This window comes from Falco rusticolus, chromosome 20 (genome assembly GCF_015220075.1).
Source record: "Falco rusticolus isolate bFalRus1 chromosome 20, bFalRus1.pri, whole genome shotgun sequence".
NCBI classification, from domain to species: domain Eukaryota; kingdom Metazoa; phylum Chordata; class Aves; order Falconiformes; family Falconidae; genus Falco; species Falco rusticolus.
This window is the reverse complement of record NC_051206.1, coordinates 4289424-4309807: the sequence shown is the minus strand read 5'-3', so window position 1 is coordinate 4309807 and position 20384 is coordinate 4289424. Positions and strand designations below refer to the sequence as shown.

Below are 20384 nucleotides of genomic sequence, written 5' to 3'. Positions count from 1 at the left end.
GGTGCTAACATGACGTGAATGATAGATTCTAATTCCAGCTTTCCCTGGCGTCTCCTAGTGCAGTTCTCTCTATAGTTTGTTCAGTGTTCTCTGTAACTTGGATGCAATAGCAACTTCATTCCAGTGCATTCCACCCTAAAGCTATGTCAAGTCTATTTTTCTTGAGGTAGGGATGGGAGGTCGGAAGTGTTGGCATGAGAATACCTTAATGTAAAGAATATCTAAATAAATATGGAAAGTGTTGAACAAAATGGAAGCTTTTGTGATTCTGTGCGTGAAAACAACTTTAGGACCCCCAGCGGCTCAAGGACATCCTAGCCACTGCTGGAAAACCTGTTTACCTGAATGAAACTACTTCATAATGTGCTGAAAACACTTCACTTCCATTTCTGTGTGCAGCAAGGTTCCACTTGAGCCACCCCCACCTTATTATCACTAGAGCTGGCTGATTCTGATGATCAGGATTTGGCCTTTAGCTTCAAGACTAGACCTTTTTTCACTCACTGGAGGAGTGGGTGGGTGGTGCAGTCACGGGCAAAGGCTTTGCAGGAATGTGTTGGGGGTAGTTTGCACTGGAGGAGGCTAGGAAACCTTAAAAGGCTTTCTGAAAATGAGCTTAGGCATCTGATAGGTTTAAATTTTCTGTGTGAGCAGTACTACTAAAAGGGTGAGGGGGGCCTCGGTGGGTTTAGTCAGCCTGGGGCACGACTCTGCCTGAACTCCTGGTGTCTGTCCCTCTCCATGAATTAGCTGTTAGAGGCTGCCTGGCTTTGGGGGTGCAGCGTGGCTGGGGGGGGTGTGAGAGGCAGTGGTGTGAAACGGGGAGAGCCAGGGTTCTTCCGGAGGTACTGCAGAGAGCAGCAGCGAACCAAACGCACCTCCCTCTGCTGAACAACCTGCACAGTGAAACCAGTCAGTTAATGAGGGAGGAAAGCACCTTTCTGCTGATGTTGTGGTTCATCTTTGAAGAGCTCTGCCCTCATGTGCTGAGCTGCACCAACACCCTCCCTGTAAACAGTTTGTTTGACCGATAAAAGCCTGAGGCTGTCTCAGGTCTTCTCCTATTAAATGTTGTACTATGCTATAATTCAAGCTGTTTCTTGTACAGCAGTACAAGTCCTTGAGGTAGTAAAGACATTAGCTCATTTTTTTAAGAAACTCATTTAAGTGTCCAAGCCGGTTGCTGCAGTATGTTTCTCACCAGGAGAGACACTTAAGTTACAAATCCCATATCCTCAGTATTAATAATAGCTATGATTGTCCCACAGAGCTTGAAAGGCTGTTCACTTTGTGTGGTGGAGGAAGAGGAAGGAGGATCTAGTATGCCAAAAACATGTCTGATGGCTTGAAAAAAGTTGGGACAGGTGCTTTTGATTTTTTTTCTACCTTTTTTACCCCCTCAGTTACAGTCCTTTTATCCTGAGGGGGGGGCTGTGCTTAGGGCAGGGGAATAACTCCATGAGCAGATGGCAGCTGTCAGCACTCAGTAATGCAGGTTTTGAAAACATGAGTAAGAGGAGAAGTTCCAGAGTCCAGTGAATTCCTGAAATCCTTCAGCAGGTGACAGGTTTTGGGGACAAAGGTTGAACAAGCATTCCTGAGGGTGTGTGAGCGCTGCGAGCCAGCGAGGCAGCTGCCTGCCACCAGATACCTGCGATGTCTGCATATGGATAACATGGCTCCTGAAGCGTGCATATGTTACAGAGCAAAGCGAAAGGAATTCTGCAATTAGAAGAATATTCATGGAAATTAAGCTCTTCTAATTTGCAGCTGATGGGAGCAAAGGGAAAAGAATGAGATTGATTCCGTGGCTCGATGCAGGCTGGTGAGCAGCTCCCACGCACCGGCAATCCATCAGTGATAGTCTGGCTCATCCGGGCCAGGCAAAGGTTTGGGATGAATATAAATAGCGAGGGTGGCTTTGTGCCGGGGATAAAATAGCTGTTGTCTGCAGCACGTGGGGGCTGCGTGCTCTGCCTGCGCTGCGTGAGGCCAGCCGGGCTGCAGCGAGCACGGTCCTGGATGGAGCGCAGCAGCCACGCAGCGGCACTGCGTGCCCGGCCAGGGGCAAGCGAAGGGATGGAGCAAGCTGCTGCTTGTCAGTTCCCCGGTCAGGCGTGTTGCTTCCAGAAGGACAGGGCCATTTCAGGTCCTGTATCACCTGGAAATAACTTTTTTTTTTTTTTTCCAATTCAATATTTAGACAGAAGTGCAAGAACTGCTTCAGAAATGATCAGACCTGCTGGAAGCAGCGGCCCGTGCACAGACACTTCTTAGCTTGCTTGGATGCCATGGATTGCAAGTGCGCTGAGCTTTTTAGCAGTGCTCGCGGAGACCAGGGGTAGGGGCTGGCTCTGGTTCACTTGGCTTTGTAAGGTCAGGGGAGGAGGTCGTGCTTGTGGGCACAAAACCAGCGTGCTGAGGCTCTTCAGCTTTTATCTAGGGGACTTAATTCAGGCTTGCTTGCTGTTTAAACCCCTAGGACCGCTGGTTTAATGAGGCACGTATGTCCGGCAGAGATTTGGTGCCAACATCCAGCTCTGACCTGTCCCCTCTGCTCCCTGGACTTGTGCACAGGAGCGGCTGGGCTGCAGCGGCTGCGCTGCCCGTGCCACGCTGCTCCTCGCTCACAGTGGCTCCCGCCAGCACGCCTGAGCCTGAGCTCCTCCGGCTCCGGAGGCTCGAAGCGGGGCAGAAACCTCTGTGTTCCTCCTGGCTGCTGGAGGAAACTCATGTGCCACCCCAGGCAGAGCATCGCCACCCCCCTGCCCGCAGGCAGGTCCCTGGGTTACAGCAGACCCTGTGCTACAGACAGGGAGCCAACAGCCCGAGCTGGCGCAGGGCTCTGCAGGAGAGGAATGACACAAACAGCTTTAGTTCCCATCAGCCGGAGGCCTCAGGAGCAGGCTGGGGCTTGCAGCACAGCTATTCCAGCACTGAGCTGGGAACGTAGCCCTTTGCCGGGAAGAGCGGTGGGAAGGCGATGGGCACCCGTGGCCAGCAGGAAGGGGTGCCCCTCTGCGTGGCGTCGGGCCGGGCTGCGCCGTGAGCCCTCCCTGGGCTCTGTGTCCCTGCCCGGCCAGGAGCCAGCAGCTCCGAACACGGCGCTTGGCCGGGTGTTAAACAAACAGCCCAATATTTCACGGCGTAGAGACAGCAGGTACCATGCTAAATGGGACGTGCTGATCTCCCAGCTGCTGCCTTAGCGCATTTACACGCTGTTTTTTCTTTTTTCTTCTTTTTTTTTTTTTTTTTTTTTTGTAATGACTAATGAGGACTGCCTGGGGGTCTTATCCCCCTTTGCCAACTGATGTCAGCCAGTCGGGTCCCTCGGAGAAGCACACGCCAGCTGTCGGCTCATTTAGGAGGGGAGGAGAGCAAACATTGGACACGTTTCCCCCACCCTGCCCCTTGGGTTTTCGGTTGGGACTGGCAGATGTAAGGCAGGGGAGCAGGCTGGTGGGGAGAGCCGCTGCAGGTTATTTGCACATCAAAAGCAGCTTTGCCTCCGACCCTCTATCACCCTGTGAGCATGAGGTGGCTCGATTTAATTGCTCTTTCAAAGGCAGCCCTGGTCTTGTCTCTGCTGAGATTTTAGGTCTGACTTTGCCCCCCATAGCCAGAAACTGGTGCAGTGGCACCAGGGTGTTAAAAGAAGATGCAAATCAGCTTTTCTCTGTCTTTAAGCTTATTTGCATCCGCTGATTAGTTCAGCAACTGATTCGAACTCCTTCTGTTTGAGGACGGTTGGTGCTCGGGCAGCTGGAGCAGAGCTACCCAGAGCATAGGCGAAGGGGGAACCCCAGTGACTGTGGGGGAGATGCACGAGCGGGTGCTGTGTCTCCCCTTTTGCCCCCAACACCTGAGCTAACCGTGCCCCTCGTGCTCTGACGCTTCCTCAGCTCGGGAGCCCTGGCACGCACCGATGCCATCCCATTCATGTTTAACCTCCACAGGGCAAGCACTGGGCATCAGAGGGAACGGCTTTGCCCCAATATTATCAGGGCTTTCTGCTCCTTCCCGAATGTGCCTGCTCTTGGGCGTGAAGCAGTGGGGTTGCAGCAGGGATCGGGCTGTCCTCTGCTGCTCAGCTTTCCTTGTGAGCAAGGGAGCCGTGCTTCTGTCCGTGCATCAGCCCTACGAGGGCCAGGCAGTGCCCACTATCCTGATTTCTGCTGCTGCCTGAGGCAGAGGATGCTCTGAGCCCTCGCTGTGGGAAAGACACAGCTTTTTCTCATCAGTAGCTTCATTAGGGTTTTGGTGGAGAAGGGGTGGGACCCTCACCTGATTTAATGGAAGAAGCAGCCCAGGGTCCCCAGGTCTGGGGATTTGGCTTCCCAGTGTATTGCTAAGAAGCTATTCTTATGGCATATGTGCCCTTGGGGATGCTGCGCTTGCTCCTGGACCTGCCCTGACTCCTGCTGCTGTTCAGCCCTGGTAAATCTCTGCTCTGCTGCACTGCATCATTTGCAGTTTGGTTGCAACCTTTGTGGGACAGGGATATCTGCTGGGGTAATGTGGGATAGCTCAGGGGTCTCTCCTTGCTGCTCTCTTGGCCCAGATACATGGACAAGCCTGGGAAGGGCTCGGCCAAGCCGGCAGCACCCAGCAGCCAGGGCAGGCGATGGTCAGAGGTGATGTGTAACAGAAGGTGCTGCTCAGGAGAGAGAGAGAGAGCCCTCGCACGTGGTTTTCTATCTCCTTCCTCCTCAGCAGTTTTCAAAGGCTCTAAAAATAAACTTCCCTCATGCCTCGGGCAGCGTGAGCGAAGCCAAGGTTTCCCTGGAAAGCGTCAGTGGGAGCTGGGTGCTGGGGCCAGGTGCCCTTTCGGGGGGCACGGAGCAGCTCATGAGTGGCTCAGGGTCCCCACCTTGCTCTGGAGGGGTGAGTGTCCCCTGGAAGCAGCCAGAGGAGTCAGGACAAATGGCAGTGTTTTCTACAATTTGAGTGCTTCCCGCTATTTTCTGTCTCCCCAACCTCCCCCTTTACCTCCCCCTGTGCTGTTTAGACCTGTGAAACCACCAGATCCGTGCAAGGCAAATCGGCTCTGAGCTGATTTGGAGGAAAACAGCTTCAATAGTCAAAACATGTCCTTGGTTTCATTAAGGCATTTGTGCTGTATCTCTCCCTCTGGAGCTGTGTTCTCTGGCTCCCCTTGGGAGATGGACCAGCCCACGCCGGTGGGGCCGCTGGGGCTGGGGGCTTTGGGCTGCGCAGGGTCTGGATGAAAATCAGTTTCACCTTCAGAGCAGGAGGGCGAAGGCTGCGGGGTGTGAGCTGGGAGCTGGGCCAGGCGGATTATCTCCTCTTCTCCCATATCCCTGTGTTTGCCGGAGGCAAGTTGCTGCTTTTCCATGCATGGGTTATCCCAGCTGCACGGCGGAGATAACGCCGCTCACCCATGCGGCAAAGCGCTCGCGGGGCTGGAAACAAACAGGGCCAGGTGGAAGGATGTCCCCAAAGGGGACCTTGGAGTGTTGTGATAAATGATTTGTGGCTTGAGGGGGGTGTGTGTGATGTGCCCCGGAGAGGGGCATGGCAAAGCACCATCCTGCATTGCTGCTGGCTGGTGGTGAAAACCCTCCAAACGCTGCCAAGCCAGGCACTCAGAGAGGCTAAATAAGTTTTAAAAAATTTATTTATAAATAAAACCATAAAATTACCAGTAGTTTACATCAGTCACCAGAAATAACATCCAAAAAAACCTGCAGAAAAATAATTATATGTACAGGCTGAGGCCGGCCAGCCGCAGAGCGGGCAGGGCGGCCGTGGCTCACACCGGCAGCGACACACCTGCGATGCGGACGGTCACACACAGCGTTGTGCAAAGGCAGCACATCGATGCCTCCGGGCAATCACATCATACAGCGCTGGCTGGCGAGGACACGCGGCTGGGGCAACAGGGACCTGGGACGGGGCCACCGAGGCCAGCGGGAGCGGGAACAAGGCTGGGCATTGCCAGGACAGGGGCTGCGGGATGGGGCAGCCGGGAGAGCTCGGCACTCCTCGGCACCCGTGTGTTTGGCACTGGAAAGCTCCTGGTCACTGCGCTCTGGCTCCGATGCGGGACACGGAAGGGCTGCAGAGCCCTTGGTGCAGGGCTATGGCTTGGATGATGCAGAAAATCCCGTCCGGCCCCACGAGCCAGAGCGGAGCTGGGTGCCGTCCTTCATCCCTCATCTTTCAGCTCTCCAAAGCATCCTTCAGCAGGTCTGGGCAAAGGCTGGCTGACCCAGCGTGGCCCCGACCCACAGCCGCGGGGCTGGAACCGGGATTCGAGGCTGGCTTTTTTCCAGCAGACCATGGCTATGGATCGGCTGGTGCTATGTGCGTGTGCCAGGACGGGCCAGGGTGCCCTGGGGGGGGCTCGGGGGCAGGTGCGGAAGGCACAGACTGGTTTCTGTGAGTCGCCCTTACAGGCTGGCTGGAGCAGGGTGAGGGATGCTGAATTTTGCTGCTTGCGCACAGCTTTGAGCCCTTGGCCAAATTTGCGGCATGGGATTGTGCAAGACCCCCCGCCCGCAGCCCTGGGATGGAGCCTCCTGGGCTGGTGCCCACCTCGCTAGTGGGTAAACAAACATATTGCGGTAAAAATACCATTGCACTAGCACAAAGTGGTCCCGGCTGGAGACCTCCACCCTGGCAAGCTGGATGCTGGCTGACTCCCTCTTGGCCATGCTGAGCTGTGGCAGGACGGGAGAGTCACTGCTGGCGATGCGCAGTGGAGCCTGGCTATCTGCTTGCTGGTGGCAGGAGAAAATTTTAAGAGCTGGAGTAGAAAACAAAATGGAAGTGGTTGGCTGATTGGGTTTTTTTAACCAGCTCCTGTTGATGGGATCCCGTGGGTGTAAGGGCACAAGTGGAGATAAGGCAGCCGGGGTTCCCAGGAGGGATGGTCACAGCGAGCAAGTGAGAGCACATGGGGTCATGGGGCAAACACAACCGATTTCCACCCCCTGATTCCTTGGGTCAGACTGTGGCTTGGGAATTTCTGTTCCTTTTTAAATCCAGTTGCCCATCTGGCAGCTGGAGGAAAGGGACACTGGGTCCTTGTCCATCAGAGTGGGAATGCTGGGTTTGCTGTGGCTGTGCAGGTCCAGGGAGGAGGGATGTTCAGGTGCGGCCACGGCCAAGGGACAGGATGGGTGCTGGGTGCGCTGTGCCCGTCAGTGAAAGGTGATTTTGGTGGGGGTGTTGGCTGTAACAAGGTGAAGGGTGCGTGTGTGTGTGGGTAGGGTCCTTCCTGAGGCACTGCAGCAGCCGAGGGACGGGAGAAGTGGATGTGCAGCCTGCGCCGGCGGCAGCTCCTCGGTCCTGTGGCACCCAGGGTTTGGCACTGACCGGAGGAAGGTTCAGGAGGTGTGAGAGCAGCGGCGCTTCCTCCAGCCTGTGGGAAGGGACCGGCTGGAAACGTGCCAAGGCTGATTCCTCTCAAAGAAGGTGGGAAGGGCTGTGGCGTCCCTCTCCCCAGAGCTGTGCTGTCATGGGACCCCCCCCCCGAGCATGGAGCAGAGCATCCCCTGGGAGTTTTGCATCATCTCGTTACCCGACGGGAGATTATTTGCTGAAGTCCTGTTCCCTGACCACCCCCGTCGCTGGCTTCTCAGTCCTACAAGGGGGCAGAAGGGGGGCGAGGGGGAACTGCTGGCACGTCACCATTGGCACTAGTTGCTTGTTCACCTCTGTAACACGACAGGTGGCGGAGGGCACCGCCGCAGTGCGATGCAGGGAGGGGAGAAGGGCTGGCGAGCTGGCCAGGCCACCAGCTCCGCTAATAAATACATGGCTCATCTGAACTGTACAAGGCGTGGGGCAAGCTGCAGGGCAGCGCTTCTACCTGGGAGAGACTGCCACCCCTAAGCTGCAAGGAGGATTAGGCAGACCTGGCTCAGATCTCAGTGGCGATGATGTCCTCGTAGGGGACATCGGCACCGGGTATGTCCAGCTCGATGGGCTCCTTGCCATCTTCCCCTGCAGCGAGCTGCTGGAGCATCTTCTCCAGATTCTGGTTCCTCTTGTACATGTGCAGGTAGCTCTGCTGCAGCTGCTTCTGGTAGTGAATCACCTTCTCCTTCTCCTCCTTCCATGTCTGCCGCTCGTGCTGGAAGCCGGAGGTCATCTGCTCATTGTTGTCCCGCTCAGCCTTCAGCTCTGCCCTCAGCCTCTCCACCTCTCCCTGCAGTGCTTGAGCATCGTCCACCACAGCGCAGGGCCTGGCCACCTCCCGGGCTTCGCTCAGCTGCTCCTTGAGGATGGCGAGCTCCGTCCGCAGGTCCACGATCTCCTGCTCTAGCAGATTCACCTTCTCCCTCAGCAGCTCGGACTCGTTCTTCTTGCGCTGGAGCTCATTCTCACACACCTCCAGCTCCATGGCTTTGGTGCGCAGGGAGCCCTCCAGGTCCTGGGTCTTCATCTCCAGCCCTTCCATCTTCACCCTCACCTCCTTCAGCTGAGCCTTCAGGCTGAGGATCTCAGTGGTCTTGGTGTTGAGCTCTGTCTGGGACTCCTTCAGCTGCTGCTTCAGGAGGGAGATCTCCCCCGACTTCTGGCACACCTGTGGGGAGGGATGCAGCACCCCAGTTAGGGCTGTACCTTGGAGATGGGCAGCACCCACAGTACCCCATGCAAGCCACGCTGGGCTCAGCTGGGGTTCAGCATGTGGAGACCCCAGCCACAAAATCCCACCCGGGGAGATGCCCAGCACGGAGAGCCATGCCTGGGCCCTCCAGGGGGCTGGAGGGGACCTCACTCCCTCCATGCATCAACACCCTGGCTGACATGGAGGGCTGCTGGTGACCAGCTGTGAGGATTTAAGGAGCCGACACCCTCAGCGGAGGTGTGGAAATGGGGTGTCAAGGAAGTGCTCAAGTCTCAATACCCCGTCCAACATGTTTGCCGAAACCACCGCTGATGGCTCACGCGGTCAGTTAAACTTGCTGAGCTTGTTTTGCAAGCAGACACCCAACTGCACCCCACAAAATTGCATGTAAATCCCAGTGGAGCATCCCGCTGGAGCCTGGAGCGTGGCTGGTACAGCTGCTGGGGGCTCGGCATCCAGCTGCACCCGGGGGGACCCTGCGGCCGCAAGGCCGGTGGGGCTTGCGGAGAGCCTGGCAGGGCGGCTGGCAAGCGCAAATAAACCAGAGACACCGGACGCGATATGAGCAATCCTCGCGTGCGAGGGAGCGAAGCTGAGCACTGCGCTCCTCCAGGCTTGCTGGGCAGTAGCTACGCTTCTCCCTGCGTGCAGCGAGCGGTATCGGTGGGTGTTATTCCGGCGGGCCTGAATTTTCAGCAGTTTAACAGCCTTTGTTCAGCGCTACCCAATCAGTGGGAAAATTAAGCCTAAGCAGAGAGTGGAAGGTTTTACTGCTCTCTAATAAATGGCCATGGCAAGTCCAAGCAGTTCCTATTTACTCGCAGGAAGGTGGCTTTACTGCTCCTTTGGGGCAGGCAGTCTGAAAAACCCTCTGCTGGAGGTTGGAAACGCAAAGTTATTTTAATGACTGGGGTTTTTTTTATGCAGTAGTTGTTTCCTTATATGATGTGAAGTGCTGAGGGGTTAAGAGGGGCAGTGAGTCAATTATAACTTGCAGAGCCTCCACGTGACAGACTAGGGCTCTCCTTGGCTTTAATATCTATCTCCTAAGCCTGGGCTTAGTGTGTGCACCACCTGCTCTGCTCAGCCCCTCCGTAGTGCTGCTGGATGAGGGCACAGAAGTGGAGCAGAGCTGTGTGGCTTATTGCTGGTGCTGGAGCCATCGCCTTCCACCCACATTCTTTGCTTTTGCAATTGGCAGCCCGAGATGCTGCTCGGTGCTCCCGTGCCACTTACCTCCCACTGGGTCTCCTCCAGCGCCGGGGCGAAGCTGGTCTTCTCTTTCTCGTAGGACCTCAGCTTGGTCTCCAGAAGGTTTTGCTCCTTCATGAGGTTCTCCAGCTCCTCCCGGAGCTGCTGCTTCTCCTGCTGCAGCTGAAACACCTGGAGGTGAAGGACCTGCTGCGTCCGCTGGGTTTTCTGCGAGGTTTGCTTGAGCTTGCTGTTGCATTTCTGCTTGAGACCCTCGAGCTCTTCCTTGCAGCGCCGCTGCTTCTCTTCGTATGCCTGGCAGGAGCTGACTTCTTTCTCCTCAAAGCTTGACTGAAGCTCCTGCAACTCTCCCTCCCTCTCTAGCAGCTTCTGCTCCAGCTCCTGGATGGTGGACTCATCCGTGGAGATGGGCGAACGGATGCAAGTGGTCTTCTCGGCGGCATGGTGGTGGGGGGCTTTGCCAGGGTTGAGGATCTTGTTGCCCCCATCAGAGAAGGACATGGCCTTGAGGCTCATCATGTTGCTATCCTGGATGATGGCACACTGCAAGATGTTGTGGGCTGAGCCCCCGAAGCGGCTGATGGGTCCCATGGGCGTGACGAGGGGGTCGAGCTGGTAGCTGCTGCTGGTGCTATGGGTGGGGAGGCTGGACATGGAGTTCCTGCCGGAGTCGGACAGCCCCCCCGAGCACAGCACCGGCTTCAGCTCCTGCTCCTTGGCTTTGTCTGGGGCGTGCAGCTGCTGGGAGAGGTGTCCCCCATTCTCAGGGGAGGAGTGGAGGATGGCGCCGGAGCGGGGCAGCACTGGCTTGAAGGCGGTGGGTCGTGCAGCTGGCTTCTCCGCACCCTGGGGAGAAGAGAGAGCCTGTCAGCACAGACTGACCCCGCGTCGTCTGTTCTCCCCCATCCCTTCTTCCCCCAAGGACAAGACCCCCACGGTGGGAATGGCTCGGGTCTCCATCAAGGGCCAAAAGCTCGGGAGGGGTTGCTGGTGGCTAAAACTGCCTCTGGTGGGAGGCTAACAGCATGTTTGGGAATGAGAGGACAGAACGTATTGCTGATCCAAGTTCCCAAAAGCAGAGGGTGGCAGAGTGCCCCCAGCACCTCCCTCCTGCCCCTCTCCTCCCACCTCCTTGGAGCAAACTATGCTCTCAGAGCCTTCTCTTACACGAGGACAACCCCACGGTGGGACCTGCACCCACTTTGAGGGCAGATGCTGTCCAGTGGGACCCCCCCCACACTTCTGGGGCCACCGCCTCCCCTACTAACCACCTCCAGCTGGCTAGGAAATGGCATCAGTTTCTGCGGCGTGGGCGTCCCGAAGTCCATGCTGCTCGTCCCAGCTTGGCTGCCCAGCTCCCCGCTGGCAAGCGCGGTATAGTCTGCTCGGTGGGAGCCGTGAGATTTCTGGCTGACCTTGATGTAAAAGAAGTCCTCATTCTTGCTGCTTTTGGAGCTGGACTTGTGGCTGGAGTCCTGGGAGAAGCCAAAGCGGAGCAGCCCGTCTGAGTACCTGTTGAGCTTTTTCAGGTGGGATGACTTGCGGAGCTTGTACTGGGAGGCTCGGCAGTGCTTGCTGTGGAAGCTGTGGCCGGAGATGAGGCTACTGACGCTGCCCATGCTGCTCCCGGGCTGGGGGCATGCAGTGGGGTGAGCGGAGCCCAGCTGAGCCGTGTGCCGAGGGGTCCGGGCAGCAGGTAGAGACAGCTGCTGCTGCAATCATAGCAAAGACCTTGCTGCGCCTGGGAGCTGCGAGCCTGGGGGAGGCAAAGAGAGCAGGGTGAGGAAAAGCAGTTTGGGAGGCGGGCGCGATGCTGCGCCCATAGCCTGGGCATCGGCAGGAGCGGGGCGGTTTCTGATGGTGTGAGTGGGTAAATGCACGCCTTGCACACATGTTTGGGTACAAGCTGTTATCGGCATGTGAAAGGCTTTGTGCAAAGGGCGCGTGCGTGCCTCAGTGTGCGTGTTTCCCCCTGTGTGTTGGGCTGGGGGAGTGTGTGCAGGCGAGCTGGTCGTTCCTCGGGTGTGCAAAGGGAGAGGGATGCTTGCTGGGGCTGGTACCCTGCGGCCAGCCCAGGGCTGCTCTTCCTCATCCCTCCGCAGAAGCCCAGAGTGAAGGAGAGCAGCAGATGAGGAAGATGGGGAAGAGCAGGGCTTTCCCCTGTGCCTGGGGATGGCTCCAGGAGCCTCCCACGAACTGCTTGCATCCTCCAGGCTGGCTGGCACCCTCCGTGGCACAGCTCCCAGCTGGCTGGGTGCATCCCACCCTGCACCCGGGGACTCGTGGGGAGCTGCTGGGTATGGTGCAGCCGGATGAGGCCTTAGGAGACACAGGAGTCTTTAAAAATAAAGAGAGGAAGAAAAGACATTTGTAGTGATTTTTAGGTGCCTAACAGGCACTGATTTCAACAAGCATCTGTGCCTCCTGCTTATTCCACGCTGGATGGATCCCATCTCCTGACAGCTGCGTTCGACTCTGTGAGCTGCAGTCACAACCTTTTCTGCATCAGCCTGTCGCTCCCTGATTTCTCGACAATTTTCTGTGCTCCTCTTAACCTACCTGAAAAGGGATGCTGTGAGGCTTAATTATGCTTAATGTCTGTGCAGCACTTAAGGAGACGAGAGGCATTATGTGTGTGCAAAGTATTGTGATTACGGTTCAGAGGTATGCGGGGCTCTGCATTAATTCACTTTGCTATGGGGGAAAAATGTAAAATAAAATCCCAGCTCCTGGTGGCCTTTGCGATGCTTGGCTCCCAGTGCCAGGGCTATAATGGAGATGCATCTTCCATCTAGATCATTAAAGGGTGAGGCGGGGAGAAGAGGGAAGAGCTGCTCGTAGGCACAAGTTAGTGTGTAATCAAAATGAGCTAAATCCTATTTGCAGAGGGTGATGAAAGAAGAAGCGTTTCTGCTCTCCGCTGCATGCAGAACAGCCCAACGCGCCCGCTCTCCAGTGGGTCTTCTCCACTGGTGCCCCATGCCAGTCTTCCATCGCCTGAGCAGACATCCTGGGGGGTAAAATGCCCCCTGGCAGTAGGAGGGGGGTGCAGGCATGGCGTGCCAGGGCATCCTCGCTGCCTCATCCTCAAAGTCTAGAGAGTTGCTCCTATGTTTTTCCCATTCTTCATTACGTTCTGCCTCACGCCTGGTCCGGTGCAGGCTCCTCTGCATCCTGAACAGGGTAACACAAACCTGTGCTCATCCCTCAGCTTTATTTGTTTTCTTTTTCTCTGCGCCCTGAGGACCCAGATTGATTAAGTGTCAGAGAAAAGTCCCAGAAAGACAGAATATCCGCTTTAATCCCTAAATCCATTTTTAGGAGATTAAGAGAAGTAAGTAAGAACCAAGATCTGAACTGCTGCCTGGATGCTGATATGCTAAAAGCGATCGATGGCTTTGGCTTCATTCATTTTTATAGGGTAAGAGGCATAATGTGCATGGAGGGGGACGCGTCGCTGCGGGGAACGGGATAACTGGCGCAGGAGGCTGCTCTGCCTGCGAGTCCCTGACACCACACTTGAGTGTCTGTGCCTGCAGAGGAGGAAAGGCAGTGTCACAGCTGCCAGCTATGGCAACAGCATCCCAGAGACAGCGCTCAATGTGTGCGAGCGCGCGGGAAGGGGGAAGCAGCCGCTATATGTAAACATATATATATATATATATGTAAACACCTATGGCAGAGGTGTCAGGGATGTTTGATTCCTTAAAGCACAGAGTGTTGCATGAGGCTGGTGCTCCAGGGTTGCTAGGCTCACTGTCCCTGTGGCCAGATCACCCATCCTCTTGGACAGATGCGCCCTTAGTTTTTTGGGTGCCTGCAGAAGACAAGAGAAACGTGGGGAGGGAGACCTGGGACTTTCCAGCCTCTTGGCAGGAGGTGTTTCAATCAATCCCAGCCCTCCTACACATGCCTGAGAGGGCTGGGCACGTCTTTTTCTTCTTCTTCCCTCTTTCCATTTAGAAGTGAACACTTTGAAAGCTGTGGAGGAGTTGGCATTCGCGCACGATGTGAGCAGAAAGAGAAAGGCTCTGGAGACAGCACAGCTGGGAGCACACAGGGCGAGCGGAGGGCGCAGGCTTCTGCCCCAGCACCTCCAAAAGGGGGGACCAGACTTGTCCCCCTCCCTCGTTCAGCCTCTGTGGCACATGCATCTTTCCCTGCATCAAATCTAGTGACCGTGTGATTACAGGGAGCCAGATCAGTTTGCTGAGCCAAACAAAAACTAGTCACTATGTACATGCATATATATTTAGACGCATGTATATATGTATATTTTAAGGGGGTTTGCATGCTTGGCAACAGCCACAATTCAGTTAGGTTGGGCATATTGCAAAGTGTAAAAGGGGGTTGGGAAGAGAAAAAAAAACAAACGTGAGGGTGCTGGGTCTGAAAATGCCCCAGCAACGGTGGATGCCCCAGCCTGTAGGGCTGCGGGGGGCGGCTGTTGGAGGTGGGGGGCATGCCTGGGTGAGCGGGGGTGCGTGGCACCCCGGCTGTAGGCACGAGTGGGGAGCTCATGCTGCAGTGGGGCAGCCTGCAGGGGCATGAAGGTGTATTGGGGCCGGACCTGTGCGTGCCTGTGGGGTGCACGCTGTCTGCTGTGGGTCCGTGCGTGGCTGCCAGCGCGTGATGGCAATGCCACCCTACCAGATGCCCATCCTACCAGATGCCACCTGCCAGATGCCCATCCTACCAGATGCCACCTGTCAGATGCCACCTACCAGCCCGGCTCTGCCCCTGAAGCCAAACCCTGCAGCCCCCCACCCGCTCAGCTCCTGGCCTCGCCTGGCTCTCGTGCTAAATGTGATTACTTTGGAACGTGGTTTGCCCTGTCACTCACCAATTAACGAGGACAGAAAGCCAGAAAAGACACAAGCCTTTCCCTCTCGCTCTGCTGCCTCCAGCAAATGAGCCCTTCAAAGCTCTTTTGTCGGCGCCGTGGTGGGGAGGGGGCCGGGGCGACAGCACGAGGCTTGTGTTGGTGGGACCCCCGAGGTGATGCTGTGCCCAGGGGCAGTGCCTGGGCTCCACGACCCTTCACGGGGCTGCCAACAAAACCCGCTGAGGCGGAGTGGTGAGCCAGGAGGTGCGGGGGTCTGGCGGTGGGCGCCTATGGGACAGACACCCAGTAAACACCCGGAGAGCGTGGTCTAAACCCCCGGGATCAGGGGCTGAGTGCCCAGATGCACCCACTCCTATTTTTGCAGAAATAGAGGGGAAAAAATGAATAGCATCTCGCATTCACTGCAGTCGTGCCTGCCCCACAGTTGCACATGGGAGAACTCTCCCCATCGCCTCCTTTCTGAATGGGCTGCAGGAATTTAATCTTATCCCCTTACAGCAGTTTCTTTGAAGCCTTTTCCTCTCCCCTGCAGAGTTTTCACAGGCAGTAGCTTTCTCTCTGCCTTCCTCAGACAGGCCACCTTCGTAAGAGCCTTCATTTCCTTCCAGGCTTCGCAGTGCTATTCCCTCCCTGCTGATCCTGTTCCTCTCCCCTCGGAATGTGAAAGCTTCCTTCTCCCCTGCACTCTCTCGCCTACTCTTTTTCCCTCTTGGATTATTATTCATCATTTCTGTGCAGATGCACCCACGCATTTGGGTGTTTGTTGGGAGATGCACAGATAATACAGAAGCAGCAGCAGCTGCCAAGAGCCTGGATCCAGGAGCAGCCTCCTTCCACTTTCCCTCGATCGATGCCAGTTGATGTGCCCCTCTTTTACTCAGTGATTTGGGTCTTTGAGACACATGGAATGTGGCCCCCAGGGGAAAAATGTGGGCATTTCCATGGTAAAAAGCCATGCATGTGCTACAGGGACTTAAGTTTTAATGAAGAGAACGGTTTAATCCAAAACTTGGAACACAGCGATCTCATTGAGCTGGATTTGGGATCTGCAACCACAACCAGGTTCTGGCTTCAGGACCCTGAACACCGAGGAAGCCCAGGCTGATGAGACGGACCCGCGTGGGGCTGCGCGAGCATCTGCCTGTCCCTGCTCAGGCTTCCCAGCTCAGCCCGCTCTCCCCGTGCCCAGCTGGAGCCAGGCTCTCCACAACCTGCTCATTTTGGTCTCCAAAGAAATGGCAGCAATAGGGCTTGGAGAGCCCCATCGGTGGAGCCGACCTTGCCCCCACCCTGTAATCTTCACCCTAATCGCGCTAATGGGGATGAATTCAAACACCGCCCAGGCAGACGCCATCCTTGTGGTGTTCAATTGTGGCTCGGTGCCGGCGAAGGGCCCCATTACAAGGCTTTCATTCACTCTAATTCATTGTCCCCCGCTCATTCATTGACATTCATTGGGATCATTCTGATCGGAGGCAGGGAGTGAATTGAGTCCAGGACTCACAAAGCGCGCACCATGTGTTCTGCCCTGATTTGCCATTAGTGAAGGGGGACACTCCAGATGAAGAATAACCAGCCTCAATTACATGTTACATCCACTCTAATAGCCCAGGAGTCCATCACACTTAATGTTATTTCAATGAACACTAAGAGAATTCACACCCACTGGCTGGTGCTTGTTAGAGGAGCCGGCGGTGGCTTTGGCAGGGAGCTGGGTGGGCTTCGTGCCAGCACAGCAGTAGTAGACTGGTGCCGTCTCTCTGCCAGTGTCCCCTGGCAGCTGGGCTCTTACGTTGCGACCAGTGATCCTGCTGCAGGCCCTGGTGGTGAAGGTGCAATTGCTCAACGGGGGGAAAAGCCACAAAAGGCAATCCGCATTCGTTTCGAAGCCCATGGGCAGGGCCGAGCACTTTGCACCCAGCTCCTGCGGGAGGGCAGCACAGGTCAAGGTCACTTATGCCACCCTTTCTCCTGCCAGCCCTGCTGGAAAAGCCAGAAATCAAAGCTGAATTCAGCGTCAGCTTTGGAAAGAGCTTGAAGGAGCTGTGTAAACCTCTCTTCCGTCCATCAAGCAATTAAGGCGCCAATCCTGACTGGGGGTGAGTCAACAAGTGGCTTTAGTGGGAGACCAGGGCAAAATCATCCATGTGATGATGCAGGCAGCATTGAGGCAAGTGGCTTGAGTTATGTTTGGGAAAGCCAGCACTAGAATAAGAGGAATTTCTCAAATTAACAATGAATCATATTGGCAGAACATGCTTTAGAGGATACCAGCTCGACACCTGCTGTGCTGTGCCTACTTCCATACTGTCTGGTCCCTCTGTGGGGAGACGGCACTGTTCCCCTGTGTGGGAGCCCTGGCTGAGCAGGGAGAGGCTTCTGTCCCTGCCTGGGGACGATTGCTCAACCCACAGAAAATTGGTATAAGTCAGCAAAGTCCCATGACTTTCAACGTCTGCGTTTCTGCACAGTCTCGTGCTTTCTCTCCAGCAAATGCTTACTGGACAGTTAGCTTGTGCACAAACTAATAGCACCAGCAAATATGTGGGCTAGAAAAAGTGATATATTATTCTCCCTGTCTCCCTGGCCTGAGAGGGACTTAGAAGTGAGCCAAACCTTGTTTATCTTCGTATTAGCCAGCAGCCCTTTATTCCCAGGAAAAGCTGGTGTTTGCCCTGGCAGCCTGGGGGAAGTAACAGCCCACAGGGAATTCAGGAGCTGAGCAAAGTGACCTGTCGGGAGGGGGCTGGGCTGAGGCTCAGAAGGTCACCGAATGATGCAGTGATGGGGGACAAAACATCACCTACTTAACCTGCTCCCACCTGCCAGCCTGGCCGGCGATGGGATGGTGTCATTATAAGAAGGCTGTGCCGGGGAGGTGATGCTCCCTGGGCAGCCCACGAGCATCGCTCATGCCGTCCTGGGCTGTTTGCAGAGCCAGCCTGCGTTTCTGTGCGCAGGGTGACGAGATTCCTGGTGTTGAAATGCTCCGGTTCTCCCCCGCACAGCTGCAGTTTTTACTAAATAGCTTCATACGCAAGCAAATCCGAAAAGCGTTACCAGGAGCTGGGCTTGAGACAGTCCTGGCCCCCCTCCTACTGTCCCTGTGCCCTGTCTGACCTGGGGAGGGGCTGTCCCACGAGAATCTGGTCTCGCATGATGCCCTACCCTTGCTGGATGCACACACAGCAACAGCAGGGCATTGTGGGAATATCCCGGCACTGCTCTGGCAGCCTGATCCTCCATCTTATTACGCCCTGGGCTTGGTCTGTAGCTCTTCTTCGTGCCTCTGATACCCCACCTTTCTGCAAGTAACCCTCATCCTACCCGTGACGGGACCCCCAGCCCCACCCAGGCCAGAGCCCAAACGCTTTCTCACTCTGTTTTAGGTTAAATGCAACTCCAGGACCCTCCAGCTTCCAACCTTCACTCACCCACATGTGAAGAAAGCCCACCTGTGCCCTCCCGAAACCCCCAGCCCCCCTCACAGCTCTTCCCCACTCCCGCCAGCGGCCTTGCGCCGTACGGATTTCGGAGCCCATCGGTGATTCAGCAGCGGGCACAGCACCCACACAAGTCACATCAGTCATGCTCCCGGTACGAAGGAAATGCTCGTATGAGACATAGCTAAATATTCTTGGGGTGGAAAGATCTTTTCATCTTACTTAATTCCACACAGCATCTGGCTGTTTCCCACTAACGAGCAACTAATACTGCAATTAAAGCCCTGCTAATTGGAAACTCAGAAATGCTCGGGTCTTTGCTTTTGTCTTTCACAGGTTTGCAGGCTGGCTGGGGCTGCGGCGGGCACACCGGAGTGGTGATGCCAGCACCAGGAACTGCGACCTCCAGACTGGCAAATTCACTTCCCTGCTGCAACAGGCACCATGGCTCTGCGGGAAACAGCCGGCTCAGCGCCGAGACCCTGCCGTGCCACGGTACCCAGGCCACCAGCACCCACCCGGTCCCCACCGGCTGCTCACAGGACCCCTCTGTAAACGGGACAGACCTCGGGGAGGGGTCTGTGCAGCTGGGGGATGCTGCTGGGGAGAGGGGCTCCTGTTCCCAGGGAGGACCTTGCAGCAGGTACCATGCACAGTGGCCCGTCCCCACGAGGCTGGCAGGTGCAGAACTGCTCCGTCCCTGGGAGGAGGGTGAAGGGGCCCTCGCATCCCCACCGCGGGTTAGTTATTTTGGGAACCGTCTGGAGCTGGCAGCTGGTGCTGGGGTGGGTGACAGCTGAGCATGGCTTTCACTTGGGATCCGCGAGGCCCCTTCTCACGCATCTATTTCCGACCCTGTAAAACACAATCTGCCAGGGTGTGAGCTTGGGGGGGCACCCAAAAAAGCTGCTTGCAAGGGACCGGCTTGTGCTAGGCAGCTCAGGGTCCCCGTGCACCTTGGAGGTGCCTCCAAGCGTGGTTAGGAAGTTGCAGAGATGCTGTCCTTTAACTCCTGCCTGCGCAGCACCGACTCAGTGAGGTCTGTGCCTGGTGCTAACTGCCATAGCCCCTGTCAGCAGCCCGACCGGTGAGGTTTGGTGTCCTACACGTCTCCCACGCGCTTTCTCTGGGGTCTAATTGACGGAAAGTGTTTGCCTGTCCAGCTAAAAATAGCAAGAACTTCATGTAACTTGAGATGAGCCCTAAATACTTTTCCTCCCAGCTTTCCGCTTCCACAGGCTTTGCACGTGTCTTCCTCTGTTCCCCTAATTATGGATTAGAGAGTAATGAGAGACAGTGAGCCCATTTCCCCCAAGGTCTGACAGGATGGTAGTACCAAGGGCTCCTTCTACATGCCAATCCCTCACCAATCACCAGGAAATACCTGGACTAAGGCTTGTTCTGCTGCAAAATTCCCCCAAGAATATACAGGGGAAAAGCATCTTCTTCGTGTACAGGGAAAATTTAGAAGTGGAGCTGCAGGCTGCCATGGAGACAGGGCTCTGTTTGCAGTCCTCCTGCCTTTTATTGTCTCCTCGCCTCTCCCAGGTGGTTGAAAAGCAGCCAGGAGCATAGCCAGCATTGTCTCCTGTGCTCCTGCTGACCATGGCTGCCATGTAAGTGCTTAGGAGGCCCAGCTGGGTTTCCTCTCTGGTCCTTCACCTCCTCCTGCTTTTTGACACCCCCTTGCTATATCTGGGGATCATAAAGCAAATCTGTGCTGCTTCTCTCTCAGCCTCGTTGGGCTCATGTGCAACGTGAGTGCCATCAGGGTGTGGGGGCCCTCTGCTTGCTCTCCCTTGCTCTTTTCCCACTGGTGGTGGCCAGGTAGCCAAGGGCATGAGCAGCCAAGGCTGAGCCAGGGCTGCTTCTCCTGGGACATACCGTTATGGTCAGGCTGGAAACTGCCTGCTGCAGTGGGAAGCTCTGATGGAAGCTTCCTGAGAAGCAGGAGGGGAAATAACTGCCCCTGGCAGCAGCTGAAATGCCTCAGTCTCTGCCCTTAGCAGTAAGGCTGTGAGCATCAGAGGAAGCGTTTCTCTGAGGTAGGACCTAAAGATCTTCCAGCAAATTAAACTTCTCCATGTCAAGTCTGTGCTTGACTTCACAACACCTGAGCTCCAAAACTAAGCTGCGCATTATTTTTATGCTGTCCTTCCTTGTTTGTGATACCAGTTGTGTGGTGGTTTGTCTAAATGCTGGGTATTTCTGTGTGCTGCGTGATGCTCAGTCAAGTGGGAGCTGAGAAAAGGCAGCTTCTGCATGTTGATAGAATGCCTGTTGC

General features: G+C 55.8%; 1 protein-coding gene and 1 long non-coding RNA gene across 2 annotated transcripts; one reads left to right on the top strand and one right to left on the bottom strand.

Annotated features, from left to right (window-relative positions):
* Positions 1–1620: 1620 nt before the first annotated feature.
* Positions 1621–19333, top strand: LOC119140416. Its single transcript, XR_005101616.1, has 3 exons — positions 1621–1825; positions 18047–18254; positions 18437–19333. It is a non-coding gene; the product is annotated as an uncharacterized LOC119140416 (long non-coding RNA).
* LZTS1 (leucine zipper tumor suppressor 1) lies at positions 5621–18047 on the bottom strand. Its single transcript, XM_037371753.1, has 3 exons — positions 11080–18047; positions 9836–10657; positions 5621–8554 (listed from the first exon to the last, which is right to left on the bottom strand). The coding sequence occupies exons 1-3, from the start codon at positions 11428–11430 to the stop codon at positions 7889–7891; spliced, it is 1839 nt and encodes a 612-aa protein (XP_037227650.1). The 5' UTR covers positions 11431–18047; the 3' UTR covers positions 5621–7888.
* Positions 19334–20384: the final 1051 nt, after the last annotated feature.

What these genes read in the sequence shown, in the direction of transcription:
- LZTS1 (XM_037371753.1), bottom strand. Translation starts at nt 11,430, where the DNA reads ATGGGCAGCGTCAGTAGCCTCATCTCCGGCCACAGCTTCCACAGCAAG. An exon ending in TTCCTAGCCAGCTGGAGGTG is followed by an intron (nt 10,658 to 11,079) that starts GTTAGTAGGGGA and finishes TCTTCTCCCCAG; the next exon opens with GGTGCGGAGAAGCCAGCTGC. An exon ending in TGGAGGAGACCCAGTGGGAG is followed by an intron (nt 8,555 to 9,835) that starts GTAAGTGGCACG and finishes CCCTCCCCACAG; the next exon opens with GTGTGCCAGAAGTCGGGGGA.